Source organism: Oncorhynchus mykiss, chromosome 28 (assembly GCF_013265735.2).
Source record: "Oncorhynchus mykiss isolate Arlee chromosome 28, USDA_OmykA_1.1, whole genome shotgun sequence".
In the NCBI taxonomy this organism is placed as follows: Eukaryota; Metazoa; Chordata; class Actinopteri; order Salmoniformes; family Salmonidae; genus Oncorhynchus; species Oncorhynchus mykiss.
In genome coordinates, this window is record NC_048592.1 from 7,582,497 (window position 1) to 7,599,301 (window position 16,805).

General features: G+C 44.4%; 1 protein-coding gene across 1 annotated transcript; it reads left to right on the top strand.

Moving 5' to 3' along the window:
- The first annotated feature begins 229 nt into the window (after nt 1-229).
- LOC110508426 (cyclic AMP-responsive element-binding protein 3-like protein 3-B) lies at nt 230-14,904 on the top strand. Its single transcript, XM_036966991.1, has 10 exons — nt 230-511; nt 3,771-3,863; nt 4,748-5,024; nt 7,688-7,803; nt 10,190-10,282; nt 10,449-10,555; nt 12,947-13,015; nt 13,269-13,353; nt 13,545-13,641; nt 13,808-14,904. Exons 1-10 carry the CDS (start codon nt 491-493, stop codon nt 13,996-13,998), a joined length of 1,149 nt encoding a protein of 382 aa, XP_036822886.1. The 5' UTR covers nt 230-490; the 3' UTR covers nt 13,999-14,904.
- Nucleotides 14,905-16,805: the final 1,901 nt, after the last annotated feature.

Consider the following 16,805-nt stretch of genomic DNA (forward strand, 5'->3'; position numbering starts at 1 on the left):
GTACCCCTGTGTCAATTACATTCATCAAATATCTAAAATATGAAACATGGAAAGGAATTTAGGAGATAACTATTCAGATTAAACAAAATTTGATCATTTAAATTAAAATGTGTGTGTGTGTGTTTGGTGGGGGGGGGGGGGGGGGGGGGATCACACACACACACACACACACACACACACACACACACACACACACACACACACACACACACACACACACACACACACACACACACACACACAAACACACACACACACACACACACAAACACAATCTCAATTCTGCTGAGATTTCAATATGATTGGAATTTCAACTTTGTCCTGTGGAACAGGCTCATATGCGCATACAAAAACACACATACTTAGCTACAGGAAACACTCACTGCAATCCCAGCTTGAAATATTTATCAAGGTAGCTATTGACAACTTTTGACCATTCCTGTTGGATATTTACAACTTCTTGCACCAATCTCATTGGAAAGTTGGAATAATGACCCATATCTCAAACAAGGTAAAGAAAACTATCTTGTGTGGATTTCTGTTTTTTTTTGTTGTGTTTCTTAGACAGGTGATTGAATTAGATGTGTGCTTTGTCATTCATAGTTTGAAGTGGCTTTCAATGTCAGCTTACTTCACCATAGAGCATTGTGGTCATATTAAGACTTCAATTTAAAAAACATACTCATTTGTTGCTTCTAAAATGACATACAGACATAGATATTGACCTGTATTATATCAACATTCTCTCTTTGAAAGTATATTTTTTTGTAGACTTATTTTAGTCTTCTCAACCCAGGAACCATATGCCCTATATGCAGGGTGAGCAACTTTCACTGGCGACGAGGGGGGGGGGGACATGCCCCACATTCTGAAATATAATTTTTGTCCGCCCAGTTGAAAAAAAAAATTCAACCTTTATTTAACTAGGCAAGTCAGTTAAGAACAAATTCTTATTTACAATGACGACCTTTATCAGTGGAATGTGATCCAAAAATCAGGCAACGGTGTGCTTTAGGACCATGCCTGACGCCACCGAGCGGTCGGATAGGCTGCTTGGAGTGTTTATCCGACTGGAAAATAATAAAATAATAAAAAATAATGATTATGTCCCCCCCACTTCTAAAACCAAAGTTGTGTATATGTATTGGTGTTATGGAGTCATGTAGTCTACTGTTTATATGTATCTATAGGAAGAGTCAGGATTATTAATTGACTCTGACAGGTCTCAGGATCCATGTTAACAAGTTTATACTTCTATAGAGGTGCCCTGATCTGTTATTTTTGTGTCCACCTGTCTATTTATTTAATGTCACATTGAGATCAAAGTCTATTTTGCAAGGGAGCACTGCATTACAAAAGCAACAAACAGAAAGTACACAATAAGGTGCTAGTGACACAATTACATCAATCAAGAAGGGAGCACAGGAAACACAAAAAAACTATAACAAACACCCACATTCATCTGTGTCTATAGCTCCTGTAAAGAGATTCCCTGCGTCATGTTTGCTATGTGACCCACTTATAGTCGGCAGGCAGGCTCAGGGTCTGGGACAGGCAGAGTGGTCAGGCGGGCGGAAACAGGGTCAGGACAGGCAAGGGTCAAAAACCAGGAAAACAAGAAAAAGAGAGGCTGGGAAAAGACAGGAGCTGACAGGACAAACGCTGGTAAGCATGACAAACAAGACGAACTGGCACAGACAGAAAACACAGGTATAAATACCTAGAGGATAAGTGGGGAAAATGGGCGACACCTGGAAGTGGTGGAGACAAGCACAAGGACAAGTGAAACAGATCAGGGCGTGACAGTACCCCTCCCTCTAGGGACGCCACCTGGCATTCCACCTGGGCGGACCCCTGGTTGACTGGGGTGCCGGCGGTGAAAGTTGGCGATGAGGGCCGGGTCCAATACCACGGGAACCTGAGGAGACTCAACCAGCAGGAATTGGATCATCTCGCTGTGGTTCCCCAACACTTGTAGGTTGACTGGGGGTGGTCTGGTGGGTGACCCGGCCTATAGAGCGTGCGTCCAGCACTCTAACACCCATGGGAATGGAGAGGGGTTGAGTGGGGATGCCCAGCTCGGATGCCAGGGTAACATCCATGAGACTCACATCGGCCCCCGAGTCGATGAGTACCTGGAGAGACTTGGACTGGTCGCCCCACAGCAGGGTGGCATAGAGAGTGGGGCGAGTAAGGGGAGAAAAACAATCATCTTTCAGACCCACCAGTGTACACACTCCAACGAATGAGCTAGCTCTCTTGAAGGGACAGGTAGACACAAAATGACCGGCAGTACTGCAATACAGACAACTCTGGGTCTCAAGTCTGCGTGCACATTCGGCTGGAAACAGCCTAGTCCTGCCGAGCTGCATCGGCTTGGGAAGACGTGAATCGGCAGTCTCAGGAGGCTCTTGGAGGGACTCGGGTAAGCTCGGATCGGGGACGTAGACGCCGGGGACGCCGGGGACTTCCGGAGTTCATCAGCTGCAAGGTGGGATCCCTCAGTGAGTGATTGGGATCGCAATCGGACCTCTTCTCCCTCATACGTTCCCGTAGCCGACCATCGATCCGGAAGGTTAAAGCAATGAGTGAGTCGAGATCCGTTGGTAGTTCTTGGGCTGCCAGCTCATCTTTTACCTCCTCCGGTAATCCGTGCAGGAACGTGTCCAACAGCGCTTCCGGGTTCCAGGTACCCTCCACTTCTAGAGTGCGGAACTCCACCGCATAGTCTGCTACACTGAGGGTGTCCTGCCGAAGCTGGAGTAACTTCCAGGCAGCCTCTCTCCCGGACACCGGAGCCTTTAACACCTTTCTCACCTCCGCCACAAATAACTCCAGACTGAGGAAGACGGCGGATTGTTGCTCCCACATTGCCGTGGCCCAGGCGAGTGCCCTCCCGAACATCAGCATAATAATATACGCTTTCTTCGAGCGGTCCGAGGGGAACGAAGAAGGCTGCAGCTCAAAAATGAGAGAGCCCTGGGAGAGAAAGGCCCGGTAGGTTCTGGAATCTTCATCATAGCGCTCTGGGGGAGGTATTGGGGGTTCCTGGGAAATCGGGGTGACAGCGCTGCTACCAGCCGGGTTACAGAGGGGCTGGGAGGTTACCATCGTGGTTGGCTGCCTAGTAGGCAACCCACGGAATGGCTCCCGCAATGCGTCCAAGGCTAGGTCGTGACATTCGGCCATGGCATGGAACCCTTCCGTCAGACCGCGAATCAACTCCTCTTGCCTACCAATGGTGGCTCCTTGGGAGGAGATGGCATTGGGGAGCTGGTCCAAGTCTGCTGGGTCAGTCATGGCCAGTTCGTACTATCAGGTATCAAGGTAAGACCCAAGTGCAGACTGTGTGAAGTAACAATGTTTATTGTAACAACAGGGGCAGGAAAACGACAGGTCAAGGCAGGCAGGGGTCGATAGGAGCAAAGGTACAGGATGGCAGGCAGGCTCAGGGTCAGGCAGAGTGGTCAGGCAGGCGGGTACAGGGTCAGGGCAGGCAACGGTCAAAAACCAGGAGGACAAAGAAAAAGAGAGGCTGGGAAAGACAGGTGCTGGTAAGCTTGACAAACAAGATGAACTGGCACAGACAGACAGAAAAACAGGTATAAATACCCAGAGGATAAGTGGGGCAGATGGGCGACACCTGGAGGGGGTGGGGACAAGCACAAGGCCAGGTGAAACAGATCAGGGCGTAACACCTGGTCAGTTCATATAGTCAGAAAATACTCCTGTCCCGAGTTGTAACCAATCAGAATGTTTCTCCTCTATAGGGAGGAATTGAATTTATAGATCTCCTGCTCAACCAGTCAGACGGAACTCTCAGTTGCCATGGTAACCAGCCCTGGCAAATCACATCACCCGAGGTGAGTGACAACACCATTCCACTTTCTCCTCCAGCCCTTTCCATCAGTAAAAGCACCCTAGAGATTTTGTGACATATCTGAGTTTCTCCTTGTCAGTAAGTAACTAGGACCCATAGTAAGACCCAAGTGCAGACTGTGTGAAGTAACAATGTTGATTGTAACCGGGGCAGGCATACGACAGGTCAAGGGAGGCAGGGGTCAGTAATCCAGAGGTGGAGCAAAGGTACAGGACGGCAGGCAGGCTCAGGGTCAGGCAGAGTTCAGTAATCCAGAGGTGGAGCAAAGGTACAGGACGGCAGGTAGGCTCAGGCAAGGGTCAAAAGCCAGGAAGACGAGAAAAATAGATTTTACATTCATACTTATGGAAAGTCAGCCACAAATGTAACCAATCTGAATAGGATAATATGCTCAATCCCATGTCTTGTTTTGGTCTTGTGTGGTCCATGTTGACCTCGTCCATCTGCCATCATCATCTTTTCCCATTGCCCAATGACAGTTATTGATTGATACATGACTCTCATTGACAGCTTGTGGGGAGGGGGCATCCTGTTCCCTTCACCAGAACTGTCAGACCTCAATCATAGCAGTTCTTTATCTTTAATGGCCCTAGACAGGGGTATTATCTCTGGCTGATGTATGGGTGTGTATGCGTTTGTGTGCGTGTGCGTGCATGTTTGTGTGTGTGTGAGTGATTGCATTATTCCTGAGTGTCTAGTAGGTTTCTGTATAGAAATATAACCTGTAATCTGTTTGTGTACTGTATGTCTGATGACGTGTCTTTGGTTTTATTTTCCCTCTCTGCATGTATCTCACCCTCCCCACGCACGCACACACACACACACACATACCCACACACGCACACACACACACACAACCTCCTGCAGTCTCTGAGCCAAGAAGGTGGCGGTGATTATTTCCTGGATACTCTGTTAGGTGGCACTGACTCATCGTCTGCCCCCACCTCCCCCATGTGGCCCTACTCCCCCAGCGACAGTGGCATCAGTGAGGATCCCAACTCTGGCTCCGATCACCTGGACATCCGTAACCCGCCCTCCAGCCCCCCCTTCCATGCCTTCGACCAAGCCCATCTCCCTAACCTCCACTCTAACCTCACCAGGTCTGCACTGCACTGCCTGGCACCTGATGTCTCCATCGACTTAGGTAATACACACCTCTGGAACAGATGCACATACAGTTGAGGTCAAAAATGTACATACACTTAGGTTGGAGTCATTAAAACTCATTTTTCAACCACTCCACAAATTTCTTGTTAACAAACTATAGTTTTGGCAAGTCGGTTAGGACATCTACTGCGTGCATGACACCAGTAATTTTCCAACAATTGTTAACAGACAGATTATTTCACTTATAATTCACTGTATCACTATTCCAGTGGGTCAGAAGTTTACATACACTAAGTTGACTGTGCCTTTAAACAGCTTGGAAAATTCCAGAAAATTATGTCATAGCTTTAGAAGCTTCTGATAAGCTAATTGACATCATTTGAGTCAATTGGAGGTGTACCTGTGGATGTATTTCAAGGCCTACATTCAAAGTCAATGCCTCTTTGCTTGACATCACAGGAAAATCAAAATAAATCAGCCAAGACCTCAGAAAATAAATTGTAAACCTCCACAAGTCTGGTTCATCATTGGGAGCAATTTCCAAACACCTGAAGGTACCACGTTCATCTGTACAAACAATAGTACGCAAGTATAAACACGATTGGACCAAGCAGCTGTCATTTCGCTCAGGAAGGAGACACGTTCTGTCTCCTAGAGATGAACAAACTTTGGTGCGAAAGTGCAAATCAATCCCAGAACAACAGCAAAGGACCTTGTGAAGATGCTGGAGGTAACAGGTACACAAGTGATTTGGTAATACACAAGTGTTGGTATATAATTTTCAAATACAAATATTGAAATACTTCATGCATTTCAACTCAGGTATTTGTTATAAATATAAATACACAAATACACATGTATTTGAATCCAGGTTTGGTCCATTCTACAGAGGTTTTCACCCCCCCCCCCCCCCCCCCCCCCCCCCCCCCCCCTCCCCTCACCTGATTCAGCCTGGTGGTAACTTTTGAACACTAGGAGAATTGACTCAATCAATATTCTTTTCAATTGACTACCAGGGAGAAAATAAAAACCTGCAGCAGAGCTGAGGACCACGATGTCTGGATTTGAATACCCCTGCTCTACTGAGTGTTCCTGCAATGGAAATGATCTCTATGATGAATTCTATGATGAATTCATCACCATCAGTGGTCCGTCAGCATCACAGAATATCGATTTGAATTGAAACCTCCAGTCTACCCAGCCCGTTCTATTTTATTATATTTTTTCTTATTCTAGCCACATCAGAGCATACCCACAAAGAGATAAGAAAATGTAGAAAAAATCTGAAATTAAATAAAAAAATTGTGCTTGGTTCATAGAACCGGGGTTGCGTCAGTAACCTCTGTTAGCCACTAGATGTAGTTGTAATATGTGGCTCTATATTTTGAACAGTTTAAGCTACAAAATATGACCCCAGCCTTGAGACATGGATTGTGTATGTGTGCCATTCAGAGGGTGAATGGGAAAGACAAAGATTTAAGTGCCTTTGAAACGCTGCTGCGTTTTCCACGCTCAACAGTTTCCCGTGTGTATCAAGAATGGTCCACCAACCAAAGGACATCCAGCCAATTTGACACAACTGTGGGAAGCGTTGGAGTCAACATGGGCCAGCATCCCTGTGGAACACTTTCGACACCTTGTAGAGTCCACGCCCCGACGAATTCAGGCTGTTCTGAGAGCAAAAGGGTGGGGGTGCAACTCAATACTAGGAAGGTGTTCCTAATGTTTGGTATACTCAGTGTCTTCTGTTTCGCTCCAGCTGGACTCATTAGAACAGAGCAGACAAGACCAGGAACTAAATCAGACTGGGGGAAAAAGAATGACAATATTTTTTTCTACACAGAATATCATACAAAATTATTGTCTGATGATCTTCTGAATTTCCTTTCTGATGCATTTCAGTCACATCAAACCATACTTATTTTAGATTGAAATACTGTCAAAAGTACTGCCAAACTGATTTGTAATAGACTGCTATAGCACCAATAAAAAAAGTGAACATTGTCCTTTGATTACATCACTTTGTTTACATGGTGGGGAGGCGAGAAAATGTTGATATCAAAATGGGGTCGTGGGCATAAAAGTTTTGGAACCCCTCTCTTAAACCTAAAATTAACCACTCGGAATGAATGAATGAAATTAAGCTTAACCCTATCCCTAACCTTAAATGGATAGTTCACCCAAATTACAAAATGGCCAAACAATAAGTTCAGACTTGCAGAGGAGTGAAAACAAATCAAGGAATCTTAGACAGTTCTAAAAACTCTACTTTTTTGATAATACACCGGCTGATGAAGGGTCGCGCTTCAACGGTCAGCAATCAGATCTAAAAGTACATCTCCTTTTAACTGTCAACACACACAACATCTCATTGGTCGTACAGAACTATCTATACATTCTCATTGGTGAATGTGACCATCTCATGACCATCTTGTGACAGTCTTACTGCATCCCCGTGATAATGTCTCCCACCGCTCAGGCCTTCTTAACAAGTTGGGTGTTAAGTAGATCAGAGCCAGCTGTTATTGCATTGGTGCCTGTGGGAGAGCCATTGGATTTGACCAAATATTACAGATTTCCCCGACACACAGTAACGTTAGTAAATAGAATAATGGAATGGAATAGAATAAAATAGAACACAATCTTGTAACTGTTTTGAGCCCTCAGTAAATCTGGTCCTACGTCTCTCTGTCTTCTCAGATGGATGGGAGTCTGGCCTCTTCCAAGAGAGCAATGGGGATACCCACAACTCCCAGCTGCCCTCTGGTTACCATCTCACTGTCAAGGACCTGCTGCTGTCTGGAATAAGAGAGACGGTGAGTCAGAGGGACAGGGGAGTGGAGGCCACGCCATATTGCTTTCATCTACGCTACGAAATCCATTCAGAACTGTTCAAAACTGGAGCTGTAGGTCTAGGTTCTAGGGGAGGAGGCGAGAGACAGAGAGACCCAGATTGACACAGACAAACAGACACACACACACAGAGATGGGCAGAAAATAGGACATAAACACAGTATAGGTTTTGAGTGACAAAACCGATGTGTGCGCATCTTCGGGGGGCAAAACAGACGGGGTTGGTTTAGAATCATAGGATTACTGATAACATGTAAACTATATTTTGTCTTCAAATGTTTATTAAAAACATAAATACATTTGGACAATAATCACTTATTGTCTTTAATACGTCGTTACAGTTGGTAGTTAGCTACAGCTGAAGTCTGAAGTTTACATACACCTTAGCCAAATACATTTAAATTCAGTTTTTCATTTCCTGACATTAAATCCTACAAAAAAATTCCCTGTCTTTTAGGTCAGGTAGGATCACCACTTTATTTTAAGAATGTGAAATGTCAGAATAATAGTAGAGAGTGATTTATTTATGCTTTTATTTCTTTCATCACATTCCCAGTGGGTCAGAAGTTTACATACACTCAATTAGTATTTGGTAGCATTGCCTTTAAATTGTTTAACTTGGGTCAAATGTTTCGGGTAGCCTTCCACAAGCTTCCCACAATAAGTTGGGTGCATTTTGGCCCATTCTTCCTGACAGAGCTGGTGTAACTGAGTCAGGTTTGCAGGCCTCCAGGCTCGCACACGCCTTTTCAGTTCTGCCCACAAATTTTCTATAGGATTGAGGTCAGGGCTTTGTGATGGCCACTCCAATACCTTGACTTTGTTGTCCTTAAGCCATTTTGCCACAACTTTGGAAGTATACTTGGGGTCATTGTCCATTTGGAAGACCCATTTGCGACCAAGCTTTAACTTCCTTACTGATGTCTTGAGATGTTGCTTCAATATATCCACATAATTGTCCTGCCTCATGATGCCATCTATTTGTGAAGTGCACCGGAACCTCCTGCAGCAAAGCACCCCCACAACATGATGCTGCCACCCCCCTGTGTCACGCCCGTCGTTCAAGGGAAGACCAAGGTGCAGCGTGGTGAGCGTACAACAACAAAACAAGAAATAACAAAAACGACCGTGAAGCTTACAAGGGCTATAGTGCCCCTAACAAAGACAACTTCCCACAATGACAGAAGGGAAAAAGGCTGCCTAAGTATGATTCCCAATCAGAGACAATGATAGACAGCTGTCCCTGATTGAGAACCATACCCGGCCAAAACATAGAAATACAAAAACATAGAAAACAGAACATAGAATGCCCACCCAAATCACACCCTGACCAAACCAAATAGAGACATAAAAAGGCTCTCTAAGGTCAGGGCGTGACACCGTGCTTCACTGTTGGGATGGTGTTCTTCGGGTTGCAAGCCTCCCCCTTTTTCCTCCAAACATAACGATGGTAATTATGGCCAAACTGTTCTATTTTTGTTTCATCAGACCAGAGGACATTTCTAAAAAAAGTATGATCTTTGTCCCCATGTGCAGTTGCAAACCATAGTCTGGCTTTTTATGGCGGTTTTGGAGCAGTGTCTTCTTCCTTGCTGAGCGGCCTTTCAGGTTATGTCGATATTGGACTTGTTTTACTGTGGATATAGATACCTTTGTACCTGTTACCGCCAGCATCCCCACAAGATCCTTTGCTGTTGTTCTGGGATTGATTAGCACTTTTTGCACCAAAGTACGTTCATCTCTAGGAGACAGAACGCGTCTCCTTCCTGAGCGGTATTTCTGGAAAAAAGCAATTTCTGGAATTTTCCAAGCTGTTTAAAGGCACAGTGAACTTAGTGTATGCAAACTTTGTACCCACTGGAATAGTGATACATTGAATTATAAGTGAAATAATCTGTCTGTAAACAATTTTTGGAAGAATGATCTGTGTCATGAACAAAGTAGATGTCCTAACCGACTTGCCAAAACTATAGATTGTTAACAAGAAATGTGTGGAGTGGTTGGAAAATTTGTTTTAATGAATCCAACCTAAGTGTCTGTAAACTTCCGACTTCAACTGTATGTATCAATTATGAGCCAAATTATCATAGACATGGTATAAGTCAAAACACCTCAAAACAAGACATGGTATCAAGAACAAGATTCAACTAGCTGAAACAAGCCACTCCCCACATGGCAGCTTCTCACTGTTGCTAGCTATCTGACCGTTCAGAATCATAACAACACAGGTCCTTCTACCCCTGCAATGCGTGCACATCATTTTCAGGACGGTGTCAGACAACCCATTTGTGTGACTGTCTGAAGCCTTGCAGTAATCGTTGTGTCTTCCCATTCTCCTGTGACTCCCAGAATTCCCTGCAGGAGGTGGTCCTTAACGAGGACGAGAAGAATCTGCTGGCTAAAGAGGGTGTCCACTTGCCCAGCCAACTGCCCTTTACTAAGGTAGGCTACCACTGGCCCTAATGTCCACCTGGCCAGCCAACCATCCCTGTTTGTTACAATTTAACTTAAAAAAAACGTTTGTACTCTTTCACTTTAACCAACTCTAATCATCTCTGTCTTCATTCGCTCACTCTCTCTGCTGTCTGACTATATTCTCCCGGATCAGTACGAGGAGAGGGTCCTGAAGAAGATCCGCAGGAAGATCCGCAACAAGCAGTCGGCCCAGGAGAGCAGGAAGAAGAAGAGGGAGTACGTAGATGGTCTGGAGGGCAGGTATGGACCAAAAGCAATGTAGCCCAGTTGGTGGTCCAATGCACTAGTAATTATCCAATCAAATGTTATTTATCACATGTGCCAAATACAACAGGAGTAGCGTGTTACCATGAAATGCTTACTTACAAGTGCTTAATCAACAATACAGAATTTTCTAAGTAAGAAAATATTTGCTAATAAAGAAAAATGTAATAAAATAAATAAATAAAAGTAACACAAGAAAATAACAATAACGAGGCTATATACAGGGCGTTCCGATACTGAGTCAATGTGAGGGGGTACAGGTTAGTCGAGGTAATTGAGGTTAATATGTACATGTAGGTAGGGGTAAAATGACTAGCATAGAGTAAGTAGGGGTAAAATGACTAGCATAGATAATAAACAGCGAGTAGCAGCACCGTAAAAAAGGGGTCAATGTTAAGCAGTCTTATGGCTTTGGGGTAGAACCTGTTAAGGAGCCTTTTGGACCTAGACTTGGCGCTCCGGTACCGCTTGCTGTGAGGTAGCAGAGAGAACAGTCTATGACTTGGGTGGCTGGAGTCTTTGACCATTTTTAGGGCCTTCCTCTGACACTGCCTGGTATAGAGGTCCTGGATGTCAGAAAGCTTGTCCCCAGTGATGTACTGGGCCGTACCCACTACCATCTGTAGTGCCTTGCAGTCAGATGATGAGCAGTTGCCATACCAAGTGGCTCTCAAAGGTGCAGCTGTAGAACTTTTTGAGGATCTGAGGACCCATACATGATGTGTACACCAAGGAACTTGAAGTTCTCAACCTGCTCCACTACAGCCCCCTTGATGTGAATGGGGGCATGCTCGGCCCTCCTTTTCCTGTAGTCCACGATCACCTCCTTTGTCTTGCTCACATTGAGGGAGAGGTTGTTGTCCTGGCACCACACTGCCAGGTCTCTGACCTCCTCCCTATAGGCTGTCTCATCGATGTCGGTGATCAGGCCTACCACCATTGTGTTGTCGGCAAACGTAATGATGGTGTTGGAGTCGTGTGAGGCCACGTAGTCATGGGTGAACAGCGAGTACAGGAGGGGACTAAGCACACACTCTTGATGGGCCCCTGTGTTTTTTATCAGCATGGCAGATGTGTTGTTCCCTACAGGATCCAGTTGCAGAGGGAGGTGTTTAGTACAAAGGTCCTTAGCTTAGTGATGTGCTTTGAGGGCACTATGGTGTTGAACGCTGATCTGTAGTCAACGAACAGCATTCTTACGTAGGTGTCACTTTTGTCCAGGTGGAAAAGGGCAGTGTGGAGTGCAATAGAGATTGGGTCAACTGTGGATCTGTTGGGGTATCCAAATTGTAGTGGGTCTAGGGTTTCTGGGATGATTGAGTTGATGTGAGCCATGACCAGCCTTTTAAAGCACTTCATGGCTACAGACGTGAGTGCTACAGGGTGGTAGTCATTTAGGCAGGTTACCTTGGCATTCTTTGGCACAGGGACTATGGCGGTCTGCTTGAAACATGTAGGTATTACAGACTCGGTCAGGGACAGTTTGAAAATGTCAGTGAAGACACTTGTCAGTTGGTCAGCGCATGCTCTGAGTACGCGTCCTTTGCTTGCCTCGAAGCGAGCATAGAAGGCATTTAGCTCGTCTGGTAGGCTTGCGGTACTGGGCAGCTCGTGGCTGGGTTTCCCTTTGTAATCCGTAATCATTTACAAGCCCTGCCACATCCGACGAGCATCAGAGCCAGTAGTAAGATTCAATCTTAGTCCTGTATTGACGCTTTGCCTGTTTGATGGTTTGCCGGAGGGCATAGCGGGATTTCTTATAAGCGTCCAGAATAGTGTCGTGCTCCTTGAAAGCGGAAGCTCTAGCCTTTAGCTCAGTGCGGACGTTACCTGTTGTCCATGGCTTCTGGTTGGGCAATGTACGTACGGTCACTGTGGGGACGATGCCATCGATGCACTTATTGATGAAGCTGGTGACTGATGTGGTATACTCCTCAATGCCATCGGATGAATCCCGGAACATATTCCAGTCTGTGCTAGTAAAACAGTCCTGTAGCTTAGCATTTGCGTCATCTGACCACTTCCATATTGAGCGAGTCACTGGTACTTCCTGCTTGATTTTTTGCTTGTACGCAGGAATCAGGAGGATAAAATTACGGTCGGATTTGCCAAATAGAGGCCATGGGAGAGCTCATGGAGTTAAGGTGGTCTAAAGTTTTTTTCCCCGTTGGTTGCACGTGACATGCTGGTAGAAATGAGGTCAAACGGATTTAAGTTTTTCTGCATTAAAGTCCTCGGCCATTAGGAGCGCCGCTTCTGGGTTAGCATTGTCTTGTTTGATTATGGCCTTATACAGCTCGTTGATTGCGGTATTGTAATGTATAAAAAGTTTGTGAACTGATGGAGTGTCTCTCTCTGCCCTGGCAGGATGGATGCCTGTAGTAAACACAACCTGGCGCTACAGAGGAAAGTCCACCAACTGGAGGAAACCAACACGTAAGGCATTAAATATCTTGTTTACAAGGGAAACCTGTTCAAGGCTCCACCCCTTAACTCTTCCTCCTTCCTTCCTCTTCTCTTCTTCCCCTTCTCCTCTACTCTCTCCTTCTTTCCTTCCTCTCCTACAATCTCCTTCCTTCTTTCCTGTCTTGAATGGAATGCTTTGAATCATCTCTATTTGACTATACAGCTCATTATCCTCTCTCGTGTCTATTCATGTACTGAATCCTCTCTGTGTGTGGTACTGCAGTTCTCTGTTGGAGCAGCTGGCCAGGCTACACATTCTTCTACCTAATGGCTCCAGTAAGACTGCCCAGAAAGCGACCTGCATCCTGGTATGGAATATACACGAAGAGCAGGATCACATAAGAAATAGGTCACTGCGGTGGTTGCTGGGCTGTTACCATGTCTGTTATTGAATACTCAGGCCTTGTGATTGAATACTTAGATCCACAGTTGAACACTATATAAATAGAATGGGTCGAGCAGCAGTCGATGCTCTCCCTCCCTCTCTTTTTCTCTCCAGGTGCTGCTCCTCTCTTTCTCTCTCCTCCTCTCTCCCAGTCTGCTGCCTGACCCACACAGCCATGTCAGCCAGGAGGGAGACTTCAGCAAGGATAGGGGTTAGTGTGAAAATACACACACACACACACACACACACACACACACACACACACACACACACACACACACACACACACACACACACACACACACAGACCTATGCGTGCACACACACGCCTTACTATCTGACTATACGGCTCACCTCTCTCTTTCGCTCTCTCTCAGAGAGATCTCGTTCCCTGCTGGCGGTGATGGACACAGAGATATCACCCCCACCTGTCATCTCAGTGGCTGGGTGGGTGGAGGCCCTGTCAACCCTGGTGGGGAAGCTCCGACTCAGGCCAGAGTACGCCGACTCAGACCCCCAAACCAACCACAACCATGACCACAACTATGACTACAACCACAGCCTCTGACTACACTATCGCAAATGCAATCTCAACCACGCAGATACAGAGCTCCTTCCTAACCAACACCACTGACTTCCTACTCAATCACTAGGCTACTGTAGCACCACCAGCTCTAATACACTTGATTCAGCTAATTAGGGTCTTGATCAGTGGGTGATGAGTTAAAACACATTGTTAGCTCCCCAGGACCAGGGTTGGTGGCCACTGCCTTAGAGAACCGTACTGCTATGTATTAAACAGTTGATGGGATCAACTGATCCTCTGTACCCAACCTGAAATCAGAGCCATAAGTAGGACATTTTACAAAAATGTGTTTACCTCCATTTAGTATGATATGTAAATGTTACGTTACATAACTGGAGGGACACAAAGAAATGTCCCAAATCATATGAATTGCCCTGAGGCTAGGTTGCTGAACCCTAATAGGTGGGGTAATGCATTATAGATATCATGTAATATATTGATTTACTGAATAATGTGGCTATTGAACAATATTCACCTACTTTTTTTTTTACTTACTTGACTTAGAATTTATTTTCATAGAATTTCTTATTTAAGTTTCATTGACAAACTCAATAAAAAAAAGTATTATTAAAAAGGATTCCCTTACACTGCATCAGTCTGTAGGACATGTTTGTTTTCCATGTAGTCATGGGAAAGGTGTAAATGTAGTTATTTTATAAAGACGTGTATTTGTATTGATGTATTTGTTTACGAAGCAGAGCTGTGATTTGCATAATGTCCCTATAATACAGACAAGCAGAGAAAAACAATGTGGTTGACAGGGGATAACTTGGGTGCTTCTCAGTGTGTTTTTTATTCAATTACATTTTTTATTTCACCTTTATTTAACCAGGGAGGCTAGTTGAGATTTGCAACTGCGGCCTGGCCAAGATGAAGCAAAGCAGTTTGACACATACAACAACAAAGAGTTACACATGGAGTAAACAAACATACAATCAATAATACAGTAGAAAAATCTATATACCCCATGTGCAAATGAGGTAGGATATGAGAGGTAAGGCAATAAATAGGCCATGGTGGCGAGGTAGTTACAATATAGCAATTAAACACTGGAATGGTGGAATGTGCAAGTAGAGATACTGTGGTGCAAAGGAGCAAGATAAATAAATAAATACAGTATGGGGATTAGGTAGATTGGATGGGCTATTTACAGATGAGCTATGTACAGGTGCAATGATCTGTGAGCTGCTCTGACAGCTGGTGCTTAAAGGTAGTGAGGGAGGTAAGAGTCTCCAGCTTTTTTTTTAAGAATATGGTTTAAAAATACCTTAAATGGCTTTGTATAGCTTTCCTATTTTATAATAATCCAAATAAACATTTGTTAAAGGTATGTGAAATTCTGTTATAATATTTATGTTTTCAACGTGAATATGAGTATGCAGCTATGACTTAAATCAATGAGAATACAGCACCAACGGCAAATTGGTCTACGGCGGGATGAAGTAAATCTTTAAACAAACCCTAGCAAGTGTCAAAACTACTGAATATGCAAGAACAGGGGAGCCTGGGGGATAAGAGAACTATCATGTTTCAGGTAATACCCAAATGCAGACTTTGTTGAAGTAACAAAGTTTATTACAGTAACAGGGACAGGCAAACAACAGTTCAAGGCAGGCAGGGGTTGATAATCCAGAGTTGAGGGCAACGGTACAGGACAGCAGGCAGGCTCAGGGTCAGGCAGAGAGGTAAGGCAGGCAGGCTCAGAGTCAAAACCAGGAGGGCAAGAAACAGATAGACTGGGGAAAAGCAGGAGCTGAGACAAAACGCTGGTTGACTTGACAAACAAGACGAACTGGCAACAGACAAACAGAGAACACAGGTATAAGTACCCAGGGGATAATGAGGAAGATGGGCGACACCTGGAGGGGGGTGGAGACAAGCACAAGGACAGGTGAAACAGATCAGGGCGTAACAAGAACACAACGAGAGAATATCAAAAGCAGAAGATTTCAAAAGCGCACAATGATACCATAGCCTCAAAACAATTACATCCACAGTTGATTTCAGAATGCAATAATTCATCAACCTGCTGTACTGCACATATTGCAACTCGAGCACTGTGAATAGAGATGAAAGGATTTCAGAGCTCAGCCAGGTTTGTCAAAGTATTATTATTGAAGGCCAACCATCACTGCTATTCACTTATTTATTTATCTATCTATATCTAGCCTTCATTAGGTCAGGTACAGATCTTATATAGATCTTATATATATATATATCTATATATATAAATATATAAAGATATAAAGATATATATATAAAGATATAAAGATATAAATATATACAGTGCCTTGCGAAAGTATTTGGCCCCCTTGAACTTTGCGACCTTTTGCCACATTTCATGCTTCAAACATAAAGATATACAACTGTATTTTTTTTGTGTAGAATCAACAACAAGTGGGACACAATCATGAAGTGGAACGACATTTATTGGATATTTCAAACTTTTTTAACAAATCAAAAACTGAAAAATTGGGCGTGCAAAATTATTCAGCCCCCTTAAGTTAATACTTTGTAGCGCCACCTTTTGCTGCGATTACAGCTGTAAGTCGCTTGGGGTATGTCTATCAGTTTTGGACATCGAGAGACTGAAATTTTTTCCCATTCCTCCTTGCAAAACAGCTCGAGCTCAGTGAGGTTGGATGGAGAGCATTTGTGAACAGCAGTTTTCAGTTCTTTCCACAGATTCTCGATTGGATTCAGGTCTGGACTTTGACTTGGCCATTCTAACACCTGGATATGTTTATTTTTGAACCATTCCATTGTAGATTTTGCTTTATGTTTTGGAT

Bases quoted from the DNA above. Each gene is read 5' to 3' on its own strand.
- LOC110508426 (XM_036966991.1), top strand. From the start codon at position 491: ATGACCCATATCTCAAACAAG. The intron at 10,556-12,946 runs GTATGGACCAAA...CTGCCCTGGCAG, and splicing joins GTAGATGGTCTGGAGGGCAG to GATGGATGCCTGTAGTAAAC. The intron at 13,642-13,807 runs GTTAGTGTGAAA...GCTCTCTCTCAG, and splicing joins AGACTTCAGCAAGGATAGGG to AGAGATCTCGTTCCCTGCTG.